General features: G+C 41.4%; 1 protein-coding gene across 1 annotated transcript; it reads left to right on the top strand.

The window, feature by feature from the left end:
• The first annotated feature begins 1,116 nt into the window (after positions 1-1,116).
• Positions 1,117-23,320, top strand: LOC140225692 (uncharacterized). Its single transcript, XM_072305360.1, has 2 exons — positions 1,117-16,001; positions 16,550-23,320. The coding sequence occupies exon 2, from the start codon at positions 17,397-17,399 to the stop codon at positions 22,323-22,325; it is 4,929 nt and encodes a 1,642-aa protein (XP_072161461.1). The 5' UTR covers positions 1,117-16,001; positions 16,550-17,396; the 3' UTR covers positions 22,326-23,320.
• The last annotated feature ends 304 nt before the right edge of the window (positions 23,321-23,624 follow it).

The raw sequence follows: 23,624 nt of genomic DNA, 5'->3' as shown, positions 1-23,624 counted from the left end.
TTTTTTTTTTTTTTTTATTTCAAAACATTAAATCTTATATAGGGAAACCGATGGTTACATCCCATAGTTCTCGTGAAATTTAGATTGGATTCTTCCAATTCGTCACTTTCAACAAGCAGAATTGAAGCGAGCAACTATTTGAACTCCGGAGTGGGTATGTGGTATCACACAAAATTGAAGGAAAATCATACGTTTTCGCCCATCTCAAGTAACAGATGTTTATGAGTTTTATGCGCACATTTACATAGTCTTAATTGAGTCAGAAATTCGCGTGTATGCCACGATATTGATGTGAATAACGCGCAATTGTAATGATCTTAAAAATTCGCTAGGAACCCGACGTATTTGCCGTGATACCGTGGTGATTATCGTGTAATTTCTAATTTGTTTTACAAAATCCCAAGAAAAATCAAGTTTTCTCCGCGATGTAGATGACAAACCCGCCATTGCTGTGAATTAAACGAAACCGCTGGTTAAATCCCGTAATTTTCGCGGCTGAAACTCACCAGCTAACTTCAATTGAACATTGAACTGACAGAAGTAACAAATCTTCATGAAAATAACCAACTTTTGATTGGGTATTTTTTATTATTATAATTATCATGTGAGCTTATTGCAGAACGGACCAAAATAGCAGCATATTGCTAATCTCTACTTTTTAATCAAACCAGTGCGTCTCGCCAATTTTGAAATAGTAGATAATAATTCAGAAACACAATTAGTAACTGATCACTAATCACAGTGATTGCTGATGGTGGGGTTTTCCTGTGCGCAGCACGGGTTTCCTGCTAGTTCTTAATATATTGGAGCGCCTCCGATTTCATATGATACTGTGCAACACCTCTGTGCTGTGAAATAGTTTCTTGGGGCACCGTGGCAGGCGGCGAGGGCGACTAGCGTGACACGAACACGCGCACTGGCGCCTACAAACCTAACAGGGATACTTCACGCACTGCGCAACGCGTGAAGTATTCCTGTTAGGTTTGTGGGCGCCAGTACGCGTGCCGCTCCGCTCTGTTTGGCTCTAATATTTAAACTCGCGGAGTCAGCGTTTTTCAACTCATGATTTTGAAATGTCTGCACACTCTGCATGGACTATTCTCATTTAAAATGATGAAACAAAATATGTATTAAAGGAAAGTATAATTTGTGTTTTGTAAATATTGAGGTGTCAAAAACGATTACCAAAAAATAGTTACTATTTAGTACCTTAACAGTCGGATCCAAGTAACACAACTTTAACGATAGAGTAATTTCCTGCATCTGTCCACAAACATTAAATTTTTGGTACTAGGTACAAGAGTAAAGACTGTTAACAAATTGAAGGAGTTACAAAGAAGACGTTACTCTTATTAAATTTGAATTGATTCTTTTATTCCATTATTATTACAATCATAAGAATTTGATAAAAAAAAAAGAAAAAATAAGCAAAAATACATGGTTTGGCACAAAGGGCACAAATATATCTAATAATACAAAAAACAAAAAATTAAAAAAAACAACAAAACAAACCACAAAAAGAAGAAAAATGAAAAAACGGATGGGTGATTTGACAAAATAACAAAATTAAATTCAGATTACCCTGCAGAACTTCTACATTCAAAAACTCTGCCACCCACTACAATTATTTCGAGGAAAAATATTCACTTTTTCGCCTTACACATAGCTGTCTTTTCACTGTTTTAACTCGTTTTTATCTCCGTTTAAATCAGGAAAATTTACGACCGTGACCCAATCGATGAGCGATCCGTTTTTTGACAGTACGGACTCTCACTACATCTCCTCAAGCATCCATCATTTCACCCGGCTCCACGTTGTTTTCATTTTCGTCCCCCGCATCTTCAATGACGCAACCTTTTTTTACAACCACTACACCACAGGAGGCCGACGCAAAAGAGCTGACCTACTGACCAAAACAAAAGAGCTTTTGCTTAAAAGTACTTTCATAAAGTACTAATTAACAACACAACTATCAAGTTTGCCTTATTATTGTTTGATCATACGCTGCATGTCCTGAATTGCAACCGTTTGTTTTTTTTGTTTTTGTTTTTTTATTTTTTTTATTTTTTTTATTATTTTTTTATTTTTTTTTTTGGGGGGGGGGGGGCAGCTGTATGCAAACCACATTGTTGCTATCTTTAAAAATCTCGAATTTGCCACTGCATTCTCCGTATGTTACTCCAGTCTTTTACTCCTTGCATCCGAGTTATCGTCTCAGTTTCTCTGCCGCGCTCGGTAAATTTTCGATACATGATGCGTTTTTGCAAGCTCTCTGACCGGGAAGCTATTTACCAAAAACGTGTTAACTTGGGCGCCAAGCTTTTTCTGCGATTCCGGAAAGAGTGCAAAGCATGTCACTTAACTCGCTACAATTTGAGGGGGCGTCGCGAAATCAACGCGAAAATATTACAACGTATCGTGACGATACAACCCTAAGTGTACAGTTAGGAAATATCTATTCCCGCCAAAAAGTCACCCTCAGCGGGGACCAGTCGTGTCCATCCACAGGTCGCACTTATACGCCGTACACCTTTGTGAGTAATAAAACTCAAAAAGCAGATATAACGCAAGAAAGCCTTGCGCGCCATCCTCGGTTACCATAATCTAAGACTTTGCGCATCCCAGTGTGCGTCTCCGCCGAAAATTTTGTAGTGTTCTGCCTGCAGCAACCCTGCTCCCACCACAAGTTTAAAAATTCAATTGGCACTCCCGAACTCCCCAACCCTCAAGACAGTCAGAAAGATATCATTTTTGGTACCACGAAATGGAGAAAAGTGGAAAGCGCTGTATTTGACAAGGAACATCCAAGGGATTAGATTGAGGAAAAGTTTGCCGAAACGGGAGTCACGTTCTTGAGCAATTAAAAGTGTGCAATATTTTAATGAACTTTTATGTATTTTCTCGTTTCGATTGTTGTTAATTCTTTTAACTACATAATGCAATATGTGCCTTTTCCGTACCTGTAATTCTATTCCTATTTTTTCAAGAAACACTATTTTTGACTTTTATGTTACTATTGTGATATGCCATGAATGTTGAGCAGTGAAAAAAAAAAAAAAACCCCGCCACGAGTTTAAAAATTCAGTTGGCACTCCCGAACTCCCCCACCGGTCCCCTGGTGGAGGGAATCGGGACTGCCACTGACGGTTGTTCGTGCTTGGTTCGTCTACGCGTCGGTGCGTGTCCTCGTCTTCTTTTTTAAAATGTGAGTGTCTTTTCTTGAAAACCACCCCTTTTGGGGCTGGTAATGTCTTTTGTGTGATGTGCGGGTGCTGTGACGGCTCGCGGGTCGCTCCGCCAGCAGTAATCCTCTAGTTTTTCGTCTTTTTCCTTCCTGCCGGGTTGAGTCATTTTTTCGAGTGCTTTCGGCTCGCAGAGTCGAAACCTTCAATTTTTTCTTACATGCTATGTTTCCACTTTATAAACTCTGTGACCGGGGAGCCTTATACCAGAACCGTGTAAACCTGTGCGCAAAACATTTCTTGCGATTCCGTAAACAGTGTAAAGCATATCATTTGACACGTTTCAATTCTGGTGCTCGTCGCGAAATCAACGCGAAAATCCTTCAAAGAATCCTCGCGTTCCAACCCGAATTGAACCGGGTAGAAGTGAGCAACGCTCTGCGATTGTATAGCCATAGATATCTAGGCGGACTAGAATCTGAACTCCGCATCACGTTCGCCGTCACCTTCTACAACGGTGATCTTGACGAAGCGCACCGCTTCTATCTTGAATCGACACGACTACCCGGCTATTCTGCGTGTGCACGGGGCCTCAGTCGCTCAAACTCTTAAGAAAAAGTCAATTATTATATAGTCGAGGCTGCCTAGTCAAGATGGCTAAACACTGGTACTGAATCGTATGGTTCACATGCCGCGTTTTCCGGATTTAGAGTGAAATCCTTTAGCGATGGATTCAAAGAATTTATAAGCTCATCAGAGGCCCGAGGAGAGAGTGTTCGGCTCGATGATGTTACTTCCATAGTCAAAAGTCTTGACAAAACTGTTGCATTATTGTCCAAGAAGATCGAGGATGCTCAAGACAGTCAGAAAGATATCATTTTTGGTACCACGAAGTGGAGAAAAGTGGAAAGCGCTGTATTTGACAAGGAACATCCAAGGGATTAGATTGAGGAAAAGTTTGCCGAAACGGGAGTCACGTTCTTGAGCAATTAAATGTGTGCAATATTTTAATGACCCTTTATGTATTTTCTCGTTTCGATTGTTGATAATTCTTTTAACTACATAATGCAATATGTGCCTTTTCCGTACCTGTAATTCTATTCCTATTTTTTCAAGAAACACTATTTTTGACTTTTATGTTACTATTGTGATATGCCATGAATGTTGAGCAGTGAAAAAAAAAAAAAAAACCCCGCCACGAGTTTAAAAATTCAGTTGGCACTCCCGAACTCCCCCACCGGTCCCCTGGTGGAGGGAATCGGGACTGCCACTGACGGTTGTTCGTGCTTGGTTCGTCTACGCGTCGGTGCGTGTCCTCGTCTTCTTTTTTAAAATGTGAGTGTCTTTCTTGAAAACCACCCCTTTTGGGGCTGGTAATGTCTTTTGTGTGATGTGCGGGTGCTGTGACGGCTCGCGGGTCGCTCCGCCAGCAGTAATCCTCTAGTTTTTCGTCTTTTTCCTTCCTGCCGGGTTGAGTCAACGCGACTCAACCCTGACCCGCGTTGACTCAACCCCAGAGTCATTTTTTCGAGTGCTTTCGGCTCGCAGAGTCGAAACCCTTCAATTTTTTCTTACATGTTATGTTTCCACTTTATAAACTCTGTGACCGGGGAGCCTTATACCAGAACCGTGTAAACCTGTGCGCAAAACATTTCTTGCGATTCCGTAAACAGTGTAAAGCATATCATTTGACACGTTTCAATTCTGGTGCTCGTCGCGAAATCAACGCGAAAATCCTTCAAAGAATCCTCGCGTTCCAACCCGAATTGAACCGGGTAGAAGTGAGCAACGCTCTGCGATTGTATAGCCATAGATATCTAGGCGGACTAGAATCTGAACTCCGCATCACGTTCGCCGTCACCTTCTACAACGGTGATCTTGACGAAGCGCACCGCTTCTATCTTGAATCGACACGACTACCCGGCTATTCTGCGTGTGCACGGGGCCTCAGTCGCTCAAACTCTTAAGAAAAAGTCAATTATTATATAGTCGAGGCTGCCTAGTCAAGATGGCTAAACACTGGTACTGAATCGTATGGTTCACATGCCGCGTTTTCCGGATTTAGAGTGAAATCCTTTAGCGATGGATTCAAATAATTTATTAGCACATCAGAGGCCAGAGGAGAGAGTATCAGGTTAGATGATGTGACTTCCATTGTCAAAAGTCTAGACAAAACTGTTGCATTATTGTCCAAGAAGATCGAGGATGCTCAAGACAGTCAGAAAGATATCATTTTTGGTACCACGAAGTGGAGAAAAGTGGAAAGCGCTGTATTTGACAAGGAACATCCAGGGGATGAAATTGAGGAAAAGTTTGCCGAAACGGGAGTCACGTTCTTGAGCAATTAAAAGTGTGCAATATTTTAATGAACTTTTATGTATTTTCTCGTTTCGATTGTTGTTAATTCTTTTAACTACATAATGCAATATGTGCCTTTTCCGTACCTGTAATTCTATTCCTATTTTTTCAAGAAACACTATTTTTGACTTTTATGTTACTATTGTGATATGCCATGAATGTTGAGCAGTGAAAAAAAAAAAAAAACCCCGCCACGAGTTTAAAAATTCAGTTGGCACTCCCGAACTCCCCCACCGGTCCCCTGGTGGAGGGAATCGGGACTGCCACTGACGGTTGTTCGTGCTTGGTTCGTCTACGCGTCGGTGCGTATCCTCGTCTTTTTTTTCTAAAATGTGAGTGTCTTTTCTTGAAAACCACCCCTTTTGGGGCTGGTAATGTCTTTTGTGTGATGTGCGGGTGCTGTGACGGCTCGCGGGTCGCTCCGCCAGCAGCAATCCTCTAGTTTTTCGTCTTTTTCCTTCCTGCCGGGTTGAGTCAACGCGACTCAACCCTGACCCGCGTTGACTCAACCCCCAAGTCATTTTTTCGAGTGCTTTCGGCTCGCAGAGTCGAAACCCTTCAATTTTTTCTTACATGCTATGTTTCCACTGTGTAAACTCTGTGACCGGGGAGCCTTATACCAGAACCGTGTATAAACCTGTGCGCAAAACATTTCTTGCGATTCCGTAAACAGCGTAAAGCATATCATTTAACACGTTTCCGTGGTGAACCGGATAGAAGTAAGCAATGCTCTGCGATTGTATAGACAGAGATGTCTAGGCGGACTAGAATCTAAACTCCGCATCACGTTCGCCGTCACCTACTACAACGGTGATCTTGACGAAGCGCACCACTTCTTTCTTGAATCGATATCGAGAAAAATCCCTAGCAGGTTTCCGGGGACCGACTCGTTGACATAGCCTTAAGCTGTCTCCGCAAATATCGAATCGAAATCGGAGAGTTGGATTTCAACTAAACATCAGTAGTGTGCAAATAAGTCTTCACCGCCCTTAGGGCCATACACATATTATTTAACATTGCGGATCCAAATTCGCCAGGATGATATTGGCAGACTCCCTCCCATTGTGTCATATGTACCATGCATATGTGGCTTTACAATGGGAAACCAGAATCATGGTTTTTTGAACCAACATTATGTGAATTTATTACAGGAACTCAACAATACCGAGTCCACATATATAAGAATCGGCAAACATAAACTATGCAGATGACGAGCCGCCAACGCATCCACCTGCAAGAACCGAGTCTACCTGCGAGATCCGAAGAAACATAATAACGAGCGAAAAAAACAAAATCCATCACCGAAAACACCATAGCCCATCGAAAAACGCGTAAAAACATACCAAAGACGGAGCCGCAAAAGAGGTTTTAGCAGCAGACACTTAATCCATCAAACTTAAATGTCAAGTCGAGGTGCGAAAAATCCGAATCATCGATAAACCCAAAAAACCCCGCAAATACACGTAAGAAAGCTACGCGTCTTACTCGGTTTCATCAACACCCGTTCAGTATATAATTATTCAATTAAAAATAATGAACCCTTATCTAAATCAATCTCGTAATTAAAAAAATGCACAGCTTAAATTATGACAAGAGTGAAGACCCGCTTATACGCAAGGGATAATCACGCGCCCTACGTGCTTTTAGCACCAGACAAACCACCAGCTCAATGCTAAACAGAGCGTAGCATACCAAAAAGTAACTAAATCCATTTTCAATTACAAAATTGCACAGCAGAATCCATGACTATAGGGAAGACCCGCTTATACGCAAGGGATATTCACGCGACATACGCGCTTTTAACACCAGACAAACCATCAGCTCAATGCAAAACAGAGCCTAGGTCCTCCAAAACTAGAAAAAGCAACGACATACATTGCGTTTGTGTTTCCCAACACAATATCGCGCAACTAAACGCGAAATGTCACGGAGGCATCTTTAAAATGCACAACTTCCCATCGCAGATCTCCATACGTTATTGAAGTCTAGGACTTTGTGCATCCCAGTGACCGTCTCTGCCCAATATATATTCTTACCCGAGATGTTCCGCCTATGTAAACTGTGCGATCGCGAAGCCACATACCAACAGAAAGTAAACCAGTGCGCAAAATACTTTTTGAAATTCCGGAAAGAGTGTAAAGAATATCATTTGACACGATTTAATTCCGGTGCGCGACGCGAAATAAACGTGAAAATTTTGCAAAGAACCCTTGCGTTCCAATCCGATCTGAACCGTGTAGAAGTGACAAACGCGTTACGGTTGTACAGCCATCGATATCTAGGCGGACTAGAATCTAGACTCCGCATCACCTTCGCAGTGCATTACTATAACGGTTACATAGACGAGACCCACCGTTTCTATCTGCAATCCATATCGGGAAAAGTCCCCCACAAGATTACGGGCGACGAACTTGTTGACGTAGCCCTAAGCTGTCTACGTAAATATCGAATCGAGATCGGAGGATTAGATTTCGACTGAACAGCGAAATCTCGAATCTATGTAGTGTATGTGAACTTTTTACCGATCCATTTAGATAAATAAACATTCAATTTCTATTACGAACCAAAAAAAAAAAAAACAATTCGAAATGAAACTATAAAATCGCGATGGATCGACCAAGTGACACCACTCTACCGATGACATCCATCATGGCCACCGAGGAGCAGCACCATCCAGTTGATGAGACATTCGATGGCGCCTACACATCATATTGGATCGATGGGGGAAACACTGCGTCTGTCCACGATTTCACCAAGGTAAACCAGCAAAAATTCTATGACGTCATCAACAAACCCAAAAAACAACCTACCAAAATCACCGCAGTATTCCACACAGTATTCTACCATGAGAGAACCGATACCCAGTCTGACCAATTAGTGACTTCCCTACCGAAGACCATCGTCACTGGAGAGGATCGAGACCGTTATTTAAGTAATTTAGTTAGAGATTTATTAAGACAGATTGTAAATTTACATTTTCGCAATTCGCAATGGCGATTGCTGTATGTAAAAGGTCTAGAGTTAAGAATATATGCATATCAGCCTTTGGGGGGAGGAACGGGGAACGCGATACCGCCAAAATACAAAAAGGGACGAGCATTGATCAAGATAAGACCCCTATGTCAGAACGATAAAAAGTGTTTTAAATGGGCAATGCTCGCTAAATATTGTGAAGAGCGGTATGTAAGGTACGCTAAACAGTTGATTAAACACGAAGATAAGTATAAGTGGTGTAGTTTTCCAATGACACTGGCAGCTTTGGATAGTTTTGAGAAGAAGAATCCTGGCACATCCGTGAATGTGTACGGTGTCGATGAGTCGACAAACTTATATCCAATGCGGATATCCCCTAATCATACCGCCAATCATAATAATCTCTTATACTATAATAATCATTTTACATACATAAAATCTTTAAAAGCGTGTTAGTTTTAAATAATTTGAAACTTTCGATTTATTTCGATATATTTGCCTTTAAACAATCATTTTTCCCGTTTATCACCTTCAGTTGATCATACGTTCACTTGCATGAAATCATGACCCGAAAAACCTCAAATCATTACAAGTGCAGTACTGCAAATCGATATTTTTACCGGTAGAATAGCGAATTTTTAGTCTTGATTGATCATACAATTGAAGATAATAATATTCTAAGTACAAAATCGCGAAAATATCGCATTTTTTCATTGAAAAAATTGGAATTTTCGGAATTATTTTATTATTTATCCTTAATTAATCTTCTAACACTAACTTTTTTAAAAGTACATTATTCTAAAAAACGTTTATTAAACAGGAAGAAATGGAGAACCAAAAACTTAGTCTAACTTTCAAACAAGTGAACAAATATGGATGGATTCCCACGTTCGGGTCCCCTGGATGTGTCGGAATCGATCTCCGGAGTGCGTATAGTTATCGGATAGAACCTCTAGGATGGATGAAGGTTGAGACGGAGATCGCGGTGGAGATCCCGCCTGGATGCTATGGACGCATAGCTCCTCGGTCCGGTCTGGCATTAAAAGGGATATCGGTAGGCGGGGGAGTAATTGATCCCGACTATACCGGTTCCCTAGGTATAGTCCTTTTCAATCATCACCCGTCTACCTCTTTCTTAGTTAATCCCGGAGATCGGGTAGCACAATTGATATTGGAAAAATGTCTTTTTCCAGTATCAATTGTGCTAAATTGCGAGGGGTCTAACGTCTTAAAGGAACTACAGCGAAATCCATCCCTAGAGGAAAGAGGTGATAGGGGCTTCGGATCCTCCGGAGTAAAGTAAAGTAAGAGAAAGTTTTTAGTAAATTATCTTTTGTATAGTCTTCAAATTTTTACAAATGAGTCACTATCAGATCGTATATTTTATTCATTTCACTTATTCATCACTTCATTTCATTTTTTCACCAATTGCATTTTTTTTTTAACCGACCACATTTTTTTTCTCGAGTGTAGTGCTTGGTACTCTTCAAGAACCTTAAAAAGTAAAAAAAAGAGGATATAGACTGATTATCAAGAGTAAAATAATTGGTATGAAATCTTTCACCAAATTTGTTTTCCAAAGAGTTAATTTGTTTTTTTTTTTTCTTTCTTTTTTTTCAAAAATTTAAATTTAAAAAAAGACTTTTTTTTAACTAAATTGAGTAAATTATTATTAACAAAGGTGAAACATTAAAATTAAATTATTTCAAATCATAAATTTCCTTAGATATATACCTCAGGATTTGTTTTCCTACTTTTAATTATATTTGTGTATATGTTTCAGGCTTGAACTATCCTAGCATAGTCTAAATTGATTAAGTAACAGTGAAGATTCTGTCAACTCATGACCAACACGTCAACAAGGCTGTGGTCACTCCAGTTTGTCTCAAGACTCCATCAATCCAGTCAAGTTTGGTCTCCTCTCTCTGGATAAATCTGGTCTCCTCTCTCTGGATAAATCTGGTCTCCTCTCTCTGGATAAATCTGGTCTCCTCTCTCTGGATAAATCTGACCACGTCTCAGCAAATTTCAAACTTTTTTACAAGAAGATCAAGGATGCTCAAGACAGCCAAAAAGATATCATTTTCGGTACCACGAAGTGGAGAAAAGTGGAAAGCGCTGCATTTGACAAGGAACATCCAGGAGATGAGATAGAGGAAAAGTTTGCCGAAACGGGAGTCACGTTCTGGAGCAATTAAATGTGTGCAATATTTTAATGAACCTTTATGAACCGTGCTGTGACGGCTTGCGGGTCGCTCCGCCAGCAGTAATCCTCTAGTTTTTCATCTTTTTCCTTCCTGCCGGGTTGAGTCAACGCGACTCAACCCCAGAGTCATTTTTTCGAGTGCTTTCGGCTCTCTGAGTCGAAACCCTTCAATTTTTTCTTACCTGCTATATTTCCACTGCGTAAATCTGTGACCGGGGAGCCTTATACCAGAACCGTGTAAACCTGTGCAAAAAACATGTCTTGCGATTCCGTAAACAGTGTAAAGCATATCATTTAACACAATTCAATGCTGGTGCTCGTCGCGAAATCAACGCGAAAATCCTTCAAAGAATTTTTGCCTTCCAACCCGAAGTGAACCGGGTAGAAGTGAGCAACGCTCTGCGATTGTATGGACAGAGATATCTAGGCGGACTAGAATCTAAACTCCGCATCACGTTCGCCGTCACCTACTACAACGGTGATCTTGACGAAGCGCACCTCTTCTTTCTTGAATCGATATCGAGAAAAATCCCTAGCAGGTTTCCGGGGGACGAACTCGTTGACATAGCCTTAAGCTGTCTCCGCAAATATCGAATCGAAATCGGAGAGTTGGATTTCAACTAAACATCAGTAGTGTGCAAATAAGTCTTCACCGCCCTTAGGGCCATACACATATTATTTAACATTGCGGATCCAAATTCGCCAGGATGATATTGGCAGACTCCCTCCCATTGTGTCATATGTACCATGCATATGTGGCTTTACAATGGGAAACCAGAATCATGGTTTTTTGAACCAACATTATGTGAATTTATTACAGGAACTCAACAATACCGAGTCCACATATATAAGAATCGGCAAACATAAACTATGCAGATGACGAGCCGCCAACGCATCCACCTGCAAGAACCGAGTCTACCTGCGAGATCCGAAGAAACATAATAACGAGCGAAAAAAACAAAATCCATCACCGAAAACACCATAGCCCATCGAAAAACGCGTAAAAACATACCAAAGACGGAGCCGCAAAAGAGGTTTTAGCAGCAGACACTTAATCCATCAAACTTAAATGTCAAGTCGAGGTGCGAAAAATCCGAATCATCGATAAACCCAAAAACCCCGCAAATACACGTAAGAAAGCTACGCGTCTTACTCGGTTTCATCAACACCCGTTCAGTATATAATTATTCAATTAAAAATAATGAACCCTTATCTAAATCAATCTCGTAATTAAAAAAATGCACAGCTTAAATTATGACAAGAGTGAAGACCCGCTTATACGCAAGGGATAATCACGCGCCTTACGTGCTTTCAGCACCAGACAAACCACCAGCTCAATGCTAAACAGAGCGTAGCATACCAAAAAGTAACTAAATCCATTTTAAATTACAAAATTGCACAGCAGAATCCATGACTATAGGGAAGACCCGCTTATACGCAAGGGATATTCACGCGACATACGCGCTTTTAACACCAGACAAACCATCAGCTCAATGCAAAACAGAGCCTAGGTCCTCCAAAACTAGCAAAAGCAACGACATACATTGCGTTTGCGTTTCCCAACACAATATCGCGCAACTAAACGCGAAATGTCACGGAGGCATCTTTAAAATGCACAGCTTCCCATCGCAGATCTCCATACGTTATTGAAGTCTAGGACTTTGTGCATCCCAGTGACCGTCTCTGCCCAATATATTTTCTTACCCGAGATGTTCCGCCTGTGTAAACTGTGCGATCGCGAAGCCACATACCAACAGAAAGTAAACCTGTGCGCAAAACACTTTTTGAAATTCCGGAAAGAGTGTAAAGAATATCATTTGACACGATTTAATTCCGGTGCGCGACGCGAAATAAACGTGAAAATTTTGCAAAGAACCCTTGCGTTCCAATCCGATCTGAACCGTGTAGAAGTGACAAACGCGTTACGATTGTACAGCCATCGATATCTAGGCGGACTAGAATCTAGACTCCGCATCACCTTCGCAGTGCATTATTATAACGGTTACATAGACGAGACCCACCGTTTCTATCTGCAATCCATATCGGGAAAAGTCCCCCACAAGTTTACGGGCGACGTACTTGTTGACGTAGCCCTAGGCTGTCTACGTAAATATCGAATCGAGATCGGAGGATTAGATTTCGACTGAACAGCGAAATCTCGAATCTATGTAGTGTATGTGAACTTTTTACCGATTCATTTAGATAAATAAACATTTAATTTCTATTACGAATGCATTCTATTATTTTAGAATACGAATAATAGAAAATGTTGTCTAGTCTTTTAATTTGAAGGCGTACTAACGATGTGGAAATGAGTGAAAGTCCGAAGCCGCTTGTTGTACAGACCATCGATAAATTGTCGCCTTGGGAATGTAAATATTTATTAACCACACTCGATCTTCCTTTCGATTTGAAAAGAGCCCTCGCATTTCGCTTTGGTGTGTCAAGTTATTATATGTGTAACGAGTGACACGCTCGTTCGATAGAAAATGCAAGGCGCACGAAGAAAGGTCGATTTTACATGAAAGAAATATGCAAATGCGACCAAACCTGCGTCAACGCGATGCTAGCGTTGAGAGCAGAAAACCTATTTTATCTGGACAATCTAGAATTAATGTTGATTTACATCTACGGTTTCTTTAAATTTTGCTTTGCGGAGATGCCGCTCAATCATATTTTTTCGAAAAAGTGTTAGACGTACCAGACCATAGACGTGTATAGCTGTATAGGAAGTGGTATCCCTCGAAATTGAAGGCTAATCAAGCGTATTCATCTCGCGAAGAGCAAAATCACTTGCTTCTTTGTTTTGTTTTTATGTTTTGTGTGTTGGCTAATTGAATATGGAGCAATGTAAGTAGTTATTGTACAAAATAGAATTAGCTTACGTTCTTAAGTTAGCGGATGCTTATAGATTTTATTTTGATAAAAAACGAGTTACTATTTGTTATGAATGAGTAAAAGCCCGAGAGCGCTTGTCGTGCAGACCATCGACAAATTGTCGCCTTGGGAATGTAAATATTTACTAGAGCAATTCGATCTTCCTCATGATTTGAAAAAATCGCTTGCATATCGGTTTGGAAAAACAATATATTACATGTGTAACGATCGACACGCTCGTTCGTTAGATATAACAAGGCGCACGAGAAAAGGTCGATTTTACAAGAAAGATATATGTAAATGTAACCAAAGCTGTGTCAACTCGATGCTGGCGTTGGATGCTGAAATGCTATCTAATCTGGACGATTTTGAATTAATGCTGCAGTACAACGCAGGATTAGCCAATTTTTGCTCCAAGGAGTTGCCGCTAAATCATATTGTTTTTGATAAAGTGTTTCACATGCCAGAAGACAGAACCTCATAGATGTATAGGAAGTAGTATCCCTCGAAAGTGAAGGCTTTTCAAGCGAATTGATGTCGCGAAAAGCAAAATCACTCGCTATTTTCAGTGTTGAGAAACTGAGTCCCGGCCAATGCAAGTATCTATTGTACAAAATAGAATTACCCTACGAGCTTAAGTTAGCGGTTGCTTATAGATTCGGTAAAACGAGTTACTGTTGTAATACGCGTCACGCTCGCACGATTAACGTTAGGAGACGAACAAAAGCGTTTTTACGTGCGTGATATATGTAAATGCGATACTACGTGTACGTCCGAGATTTTAGCGCTGTAACAAGACCTACTGTACGTTTTGAACGATATCGACGTAGTGCGTGAGTTTTACCGCGGGCTAAAAGAATTTTGCACCGACGAATTACCGCTGCAACATTTATTTTTCTCAAGCGTGCTTGGCTATTACGATCCAAGGTAGAAAAACACGCGCCAGATATTTATCCAAGTTGGTACTTTAACTATTTTGCGTGAATTATATTTAATATTTGCTTAAATTTTTTTTTTACCTCGCTCCGTGCCCACTTGCAAATTCGAATCATAAAAACAGTAAGTGCGCCCCGCGCAGCCCCGCAGCACCATGGCCGATGATATTATGTTTTATTCCTTCCCGTTAAAGAGCGACCCGACCCAATCCACATCGTTAGTAGTGTATATATGAGGATATGCCCACACTTGACCTTTGACATTTAAGGCGACACCAGAGGTTGACATTTAAGGCGACACCAGAGGGAATCGGTGTGACATCACTAGCGACTGGTTAATTGTTGCGGGTTGCCTACCTATCTTTACCAGTGTTGTAAAATTGTGCAGAAAAATGTTTATTTTTCAACCATGGTGTGACGTCACTAGCAACTGTTGCGGGTTGCCTACCCATCACCCGCGTTATCAGTCTGATCAGGAAAATCGTGATTAATTGAGGGGTATTGTTGAAAAATTTTACGGGGAAATCTGGATTATTTTAGGATGCCTGATTTTACAACCACGGTGTGAGGACACTAGCGAGTGGTTATCTGTTACGGGTTGTATAGCTATCAGTCTAGTAAAATCGGAGTTAATTTACGTGATGTGACGTCACACCAAACAACATTGAAAAATTGTCCAGGATGAATTTTCAAAATTGAAGTCCGGCAATCGATTTCCCCAGATTTTTATTGAAAAATTGAGCGGGAGCCTGATCTTACAACCATGGTGTGAGGTCACTAGCGGGTTGTATACCTATCGAGGGGTGATGGATAATCGTTATCAGTCTAGTAAAATCGGCGTTAATTTACTGGGTGATGTAGCATCAATGATGTAAAATTGAGCGGGAAAATTTCGAGAGTGTTTTACTGTATAAAATGATAGCCGTCTTTACGTGCTGTGACGTCACACCAAACAACATTGAAAAAATTAAGCGGGGGCCGGGTTGAATTTTCAAAAATGAAGACCGGCAAACGATTTCCTCAGACTTTTGAAACGGAGAAAATTTTCGAGTGTAATCTTTGTATGTATGTATGATTACCTTTTCAAAATTATCCCCTGGAATGGATCATGCATTTTTGGAAACAGTGAATCTTACCGAGACGGTTATGACTTTCGAGTCACCCGGTTGGTAATTGAATAATTATCTTGAAATGTAAATTACTTGAAATGTAAATTACTTGAAAGGTCATGATGTGACATTTTATTTTATTTTATTTTAATTGGATGTGATATTTGATGCTGCGCTTTCCTTAAAACCCGAATTATATCAATTACTTGAAAGGTCATGATGTGACATTTTATTTTTTCCTATATCAAAATCATCTATAAATACTGAGGATGAACCCGAGGGTAACATCATACCGTCACTCTGTCAGTTTGCGTGCGTGCCTGTGCTATCCTCTGCTCCTGGTTCGTGTAATCCTCAAGTGGTGAGTCTACTACATGTTTTCAAATCGAAAATTTCCAGTGAATTTTATTACCCGAAAGTGACTTGTTTTCTTTACAATAATTTTCTTTACAATATTTCAAAACGAAAGTGACTTGTTTTAATGATTTTCAGACAAATATATTACCCAAAAATTTCTAGATAAATATATCACCCGAAAATCGAAAATTTCTAGTGAATTATCCCACCCGAAAGTGACTTGATTTAATCGATAATCTCGAAGGAAGCAATATTCCAAACCGAAAGTGGCTTCTTTTAATTCAAATTTCAAATCGAAAATTTCCTATGCATTCAATCGAAAATTTCCAGTTCATTCAAATCGAAAATTTCAAATCGAAAATTTCCTATGCATTCAATCGAAAATTTCCAGTTCATTCAAATCGAAAATTTCAAATCGAAAATTTTCAGTTCATTCAAGTTGATAATTTCTAGAAGAAAAATCATCTGTTTTAATCTAAAATTTTTATAAAAATAAAAAAACGTGCTTGATCCTCTTCTGAAAACCAATTTCTCTCTCTCTCTCAATTACAGATTCACCTTGTGTCTGATATTTCCATCCGCCTACCCGAGCGTGTCTCATTTTTAAAAATATTAATTGGTGAGTCTATGTATATGTCTGCGTGTTTTATTGTATTCAAATCGAAATTTTCCACTCCATTCAAATCGATAATTTCAAATCAAAAATCGAAAATTTCCAGTACATTCATTTCGATAATTTCAAATCGAAATTTTTCACTGCATTCAAATCGATAATTTCAAATTGATAATTTCAAATCGAAAATTTCTAGAGAAGTCATCTGTTTTAATCCAAAATTTTTATAAAACCTGGTTAATCCTCTTCTTCTGAAAACCAATCTCTCTCTCTCTCAATTACAGATTCACCTATAGTGCTATTTTCACCTCCCGTCAGCTTCATACCTGTACGTGCCATATTCTAAAAATCCTAAATTGGTGAGTCTATGTGTGTGTGTGTGTGTTTTACTATTAGAACTATAGCAGTTTTCAAATCGATAATTTCCACTGCATTTAAATCGATAATTTCAAACAATCGATCATTTCGACTTATTTATATCTTGATTTTTAAATAAAAGGAAAAATTAAGTCTCTCTCTCTCTCTCCAAGCAGCACATCTTTATCATTTTTTAATCGGGGAGTTTGCTACAATACTTGTTTTCAAGTTTGATTGATTGATCGATCGATGGTTCATGTCAGGTGAAAAATGTATTTCATTTTACCGAAAAAGTGATGGATTTTTATATCAATTTCAGATACATTCATCCATCCATCCGTCCGTCCGTGCGTCCGTCCTCCTCTTCGTTTTTAGCTGTTATTCAAAAGTGAGTTCCTTCTTCAAAATTTACTTCTTCTTCTACTAAAAATGGCTCCTACTTTCTACTGCAACTACTGTGATGTCTACTATACGGAAAACTACGCCCACGATTCGGGCGTAGATCATATATCTAACCTTTTCCAATCCGATTTAACCGTGGAGGACTTAACGGTTAAATCTTTCTTCTTCAAAAATGAGGACCCTCAACTCACCGATCTCCCCGAATTTTTCGCGATAAAAAAAAATGAAATTGTAGATAAGCTTAGATTTATTTTAGACAATTATACCGAAGTAAAAATTAAAATTAATAGCTACTTGATAAGGACTGATTCGAGTAAAAATGAAAAGAGAGGGCTTAGTATCGTGACGAAATACGTCAATAGCCCTCCGATTTCAGATCTCGAATCAGTGTACGATCACTTTGTAAGTAAGAATTTAGAAATAAAAGAAGTCTTGTCCCCGACGCCTCTTCCAGCGGAGCCAACGTCAGCATCGTCAACCTCGTTAAACGAGGATGTCGTCATTGGCGATGAGGAGGCACCAGCGGTGGCGGGGCCGGGAGCGCTGCCTCTTCCAGCGGTGCCACCGTCAGCATCATCAACCTCGTTAAACGAGGATGACGTCATCGGCGATGAGGAGGCACCATCGGCATCGGGTGCGGGGGCGGTGCTGGAGACACTGCTCGGTGTCGAAGTTCGGTTTTTAGAGGGTAAATTCGCCCGTTTTTGTGAGATTTGTGAGGATTTCTACCTAAAAACCTCTCGGCACAACCGCACGTTCGACCACCTCCGGAATTTGTTCGGATCCGACGAGCAAGTTCGCGAAATGCCTGCCGCCGCGCGGGGACAACTTCGGACTTTTTTCATTAAAAATACCGACCCGAGCGTTTTAGATACGGATCTGCACTTGAAAAAAATCAAATTTCTTATTGTTCAAATTTTAAAAGACACGCTATCTCAACTTCAAACAATAAAATCTAATATAATCGTGCATTCCGAATACATTTTACCGAGAGAGGGGGAAATTCAGGGGGTCTCGTTCAAAACGAAAAATTACAATATTTATCACGAAGCCGATTGCCAAAACACATACTTGCTATTTGAATCCAGTATCAAAAAAGAGAGTGCAGATTTCTATCTAAAAGGTTCGGGTTGGACCATTAGTAAAATCATAGGCTCCGAGCTGAGAGTGAATAAATTCAATGTCGTAGCATCTAGTGGCTCTAGTTATTTACCTCTACCTATAAGTTCTAGTTACGTAGTAAATTGTAAAAATCGAGATTCTCGCTGCTTCATGTACGCCATGCTGGCTAAATATGTGAGTAAAGGCGGTAGGGAAAGACCCAGCTCTTACGAACAATATCTGGATAAATATGACTTTAGCTGCGTCAATTTCCCGGTCGAGATCGAGGAAATAGGCAAATTCGAAAAACGGAATAACTGCTCCGTCTCGGTTTTCGGGTTGGGCCGTGTCGGAGATAAGGAAACGATTCGCGTGTTTCCTATTCGTGTGAGTTTGAGAGAAATCGAGAATCGACACACCGATCTCTTGTACATCACCGATGAGAGCGAGAGCAAATTTCACTATTGCTACATTTCCAATTTTGATAGTCTAGTCCGTAAGCAGATAACAAAATGTAAGAGGAGGATTTATATCTGCAAGAAATGTTTCGCTCATAAATATAGTCCCGAAGATCTGACGGCTCATAAAAAACTGTGTTACGCTATATCTAGCGATTTGTTCATCGCCTCTGCCCCTCGGGATTTAGTCAAATGTTTCAAAGACGAGAACAAAATGATTCCAAATAACTTTCTGGTTTTCGCCGATTTTGAAAGTTATTTGGAAAAAATTGATCACGAGCCCGGTTTAAATTCTTTCAATTTCAGACGTCACCAGCCCCTGTCTTACGCATATCTCATCGTTTCTACAGATCCCAATTTCAACACCCCCTCCCCTGTTCTCTATCGAGGTAAAGACCCCCATGTTCATTTCGTGAAAAAGATGATCGAAATTGCGCAGGAGATAAACGAGAGTTACAATGATCGCAATTCCGAAATTATAATGAGCCCGTCGGATCTTCTCGATTTTGAAAATGCTAGCAATTGTAAAATTTGCCATGTCAGTTTTGACGCCCCAGGCGTTGTAAAGTGTCGCGATCACTCGCACGAATATTCGCCAGAGGGGGAGTCTAACTATCGAGGCGCACTTTGCAGTCTATGCAATATCAAGTACCGTCACCCCGCCCATATGACGGTTGTTTATCACAACGGGTCCAAGTACGATTTCAAATACGTGGTTCAAGGGCTCCAAGGGCTTCCGTATCGCGTTGAAATCGTACCAGCGAGCGAGGAGAATTTCATAAGCATCAAAGTGTACGTATCGCAACGGTTTCATATTCGATTCATCGATTCCTATCGATTCCTCCCGTCATCTTTGGACAAACTCGTCTCGACGCTCGATGAGTCGGCCTTCACGTACACGCGACGGTTCTGCTCCACTCCGGCGCAGTACCGTATCGCTCGACGAAAACCGGTTTTTTGTTACGATTTTGTCGACAGTCCTGACAAGCTGGAGCTCACCGAGCCGCCGGCACCCGAACATTTTTACAATTCTCTCACCGACACGGCGGTGACGCCTGAGGATTATGCAAACTTTCTCGAGGCCTGGAAAGAGTTCGGGTGCCGAACGCTCGGCGAATATTATGATTTTTACCTTTGTTGCGATGTGAATTTGCTCGCCGATTTGTGCCTCGATTTTAGAGCTCTGTGTCTCAAGGTTTACGGCCTCGATTGTTTCAATTACATGACGCTACCGAGTTTCGGGTTCTCGGCCGCGCTCAAAACCACGCAGGCTCGTATCAAGCTGTTCAAAGACTACGAGATGACCTTGATGACCATGTCCGGGATACGGGGCGGTATCGTTCAAGTGGGCAAACGCTACATGAAGCCCAATAACCCGCTTTGCAATGACTACGATCCCTCAGCTCCACATTCTTGGGGACTGTACCTGGACATAAATTCTCTGTACGCGCACACGATGACTCTGAGTTTGCCGTACGATGATTACAGGTGGCTCACCGCGGACGAGCTGTCGCGGCTCGACGTCACCGCGGTGCCCGATGACGCGCCGACCGGCTACGTGCTCGACGTATCGATTGCCTATCCCGAGCACTTGCACGAGCTTCATCAAGGGCTCCCGTTTTTGTGTAACAACGAATTACCTCCTCTGCCGAGCGCGAAACAACCCCGGCTCCTGGCCTCCTTCCGTGACCGTGAAAATTACATCATTCACTACGTCACGTTGAAACAAGCCTTGCGCCACGGGCTCCGGCTGGTGAAAATCAACCGGGCTTTCAGTTTCAGTCAAAAACCTTTTTTGAAACCATTCATTGAGAAAAATATCAAATTGAGGCAGACGCTAACGTCTAAATTTCACCAGGGGGTCGCGAAACTGCTCAGCAACAGCTGTTTCGGGAAATTTTTACAGAACCCTTTGAAACAGCGCAGGATTAAATTGGCGGTGAATAGCGAGCAAATTTTGAAACTGGTCGCCCGCGTTGATTTCCTCGATCGCACCCTCTTCGACGAGGAGCTGGCCGCCGTGCACATGCGCAAAACCGAGATCGTTTTTGACAGCGCGATCTTGGTGGGTTTTGCGGTGCTTGAACTGTCCAAGGTGCACATGTACCGATTTTATTACGATGTGATGATTCAAAGATACGGTCCCACGAGGTGTTTAAATAACTATATTGACACAGATGGGCTGATACTAGAGGTTTTCACGGAAAATTGGTGGGAAGACATGAAGGAAATGTCGGACGAGTGGTTCGATTGCAGCGATCTACCCCCGGAGCACCCCTGTTTCTCGCTAAAAAATCGAAAAAGGATGGGAGTGATGAAGGATGAAACGTGCGGTAAGACGATCATCGAATTTGTGGGATTGATGAGTAAAATGTACGCCTACAGATTGGGAGGGGGAGGGGAGGGTATGCGAGCGAAAGGTGTACCAACCCGCGTTTTACACGCTACCGCCAACTTTGAGGTCTACAAGGATGTTTTGTTCAATAAAGAAAAAACCCACATTACCGAAAGGCGGATTCAAAGTAAGCACATGCAACTTTATTCGCGAGAGAGTAGAAAAGTAGCTCTCTCTTCGGACGATCAAAAGCGTTACATTCTCCCCGACGGTGTGCACACACTCCCGTGGGGTCACCGCGACATTGTAGAGCCTCAAATTTGGCGGGAGACGAATAAAATCGCGGCGTTGCGAGCTCACTTTTTACCCGGTGGCAGCGGTAATGCTTCGAATCCCGAACCGTGCTCCGATCATGGGATCAGGTATTGTTTTTGCTCCGGTGAGAATGCCATGCTGGAGAAGTCGGTGACCGCACTGCTCGACGGTATTCCCCCGCGCCCCGCCTTTATCCACCCGAGCTGGCTCGAAAAAAACGGAGCATACCCGCTCGATTCGTTGGAGGAGACTTTTGGTAAATTCGGCCGCTGTATCGTGGCTTGTATAAGACTCACAGGTGAGCCGTACAGGCTTCGTTTGCCCAAGGATTTCGATAGAGCCCTCACGCGTGAAAACATTAGGGAAATTAACGCGGGTCAATACTTTCTAAATTATCTAGGGCCATTCTCCCAAAGATCCCATAAATATAGTTTAAGCATACGAGAGACCTGTCTCCCAGCACCGGGCCCGATGCCCGCCTCCCCTTCCCCTCCTCCTCCTCCTCCTCCTCCTCCTCAATCGCCTGAGCGAGACGGGGCCGAAGCTGCTGCGCCGGCGGAGGAGGAGGCGGGGAGAGGAAGGAAAAGACGGGTTTCTGTCTCCGTCAATGAGTCTGGTGCGATGTCTACAAGCACCGCGCCCGCCTCCGCAGGTAGCCGTAGACCCGACCGTGAGGATGCCGATCTAAAACGCTTCCGAAAATTTTGTGAGAGGCAATTGCCTTGCAGCTCGCGCGGTCCCCGGTAATGACCTATCACGGCGAGGATCTCAATTTGTAAATATAGATATGTATATATATTATGTTGCCAGATTGTGCAACTTCTTTTGGAGGAAAAACCCTGTTATCCATTAATAGTTCCTATTTTACTCGTTAAAAAAAAAAAATGTAAATTTAAGACAAAAATTAGCATCTAAATTTCCTAGTTTTTCACGATTTCCTCTAATAAAATGTAAATACGATTCACTAATCAATGTAAATATGGTTCACTAATCAATGTAAATATGACTCGCTTTACTAATCAATGGAGGGAGCACACACACACTCTCAATTTTCAGGTCTACGATGATGATGATGATGGTGTTTTCCAAGAATACCTCCCACACGCTCTAGTTTTTTTCTAATTTTCTAGTGGAATCCTTCAATGATGCCCAAGAAGAGCGGATAATGGCGAAGGAACTAACCGTGGGTGGGAAATATCCACTTATCTCACTTGACAACTTTAAAGGAGACTACGGGGTCGGGCTGAGCGCTTGGATCCGAGTCGATGGCAAAGAGCGCATGCTCATATTGCCATCGATTTTCGGAAGAAAAGTTAGCGAACAGGATATCGAGAAGATCAACCAAGGGACGGGGTATCTTCTCGTGTATAAAGGACCGGCAGGACGGACCCATTTGTTCAAAATGGAGAAAGAGTGAGGTAAAAATTAAAAATAATTTGCATCATCATCAACATCATGATCACCATCCATCCGGCAACCATGTGGGCAAGCAGGGGATCCTTAATAAGGATTAAGGATTATCATTATCATTAATCAATAATCATTAATCAATAATCATTATCATTATTATTATTATTATTATTAATTCTGCTTTTTTTTTTCTTTCTTTTTTTCCTATCCATGCAATCTCACACACTCGGACCCGAATAGCGCTATGAGTCAAATGGCATCAGAGAAAATCCCGCAAGCTCTCGCCGTTCTCTCCCGTTTTCGTCTGTCGAGGGCGGACAGATTCAAAATTTTCAAAAAATTGGTGAAAGAGATATTCATCGGAATGCTCCACTGGGAAATGTCACCGTCCCAACAGTTGGATGACCGGGATCCGTATTTCGATGTCTCTTTCCTCAATTTCAAAGATCACTATTGTAATGAGCGGTGCTTGAAAACAATCGATGAGTGGTGTGAGATTGTGAAGTCTAAAATAGGGTTCAGAGATTATTTAAAATTCCTCTTTGTTTTCGACAAGTTTTACGTGGACGCTTTGAAAATGGAGGCTATGTACGAACCCCGTATTCAAATACTCCGTCAGCTCATGCCCTACATTTT

The sequence above is a fragment of the Bemisia tabaci genome, chromosome 10, assembly GCF_918797505.1.
Source record: "Bemisia tabaci chromosome 10, PGI_BMITA_v3".
In the NCBI taxonomy this organism is placed as follows: domain Eukaryota; kingdom Metazoa; phylum Arthropoda; class Insecta; order Hemiptera; family Aleyrodidae; genus Bemisia; species Bemisia tabaci.
This window is presented reverse-complemented; position numbering and strand designations above follow the sequence as displayed.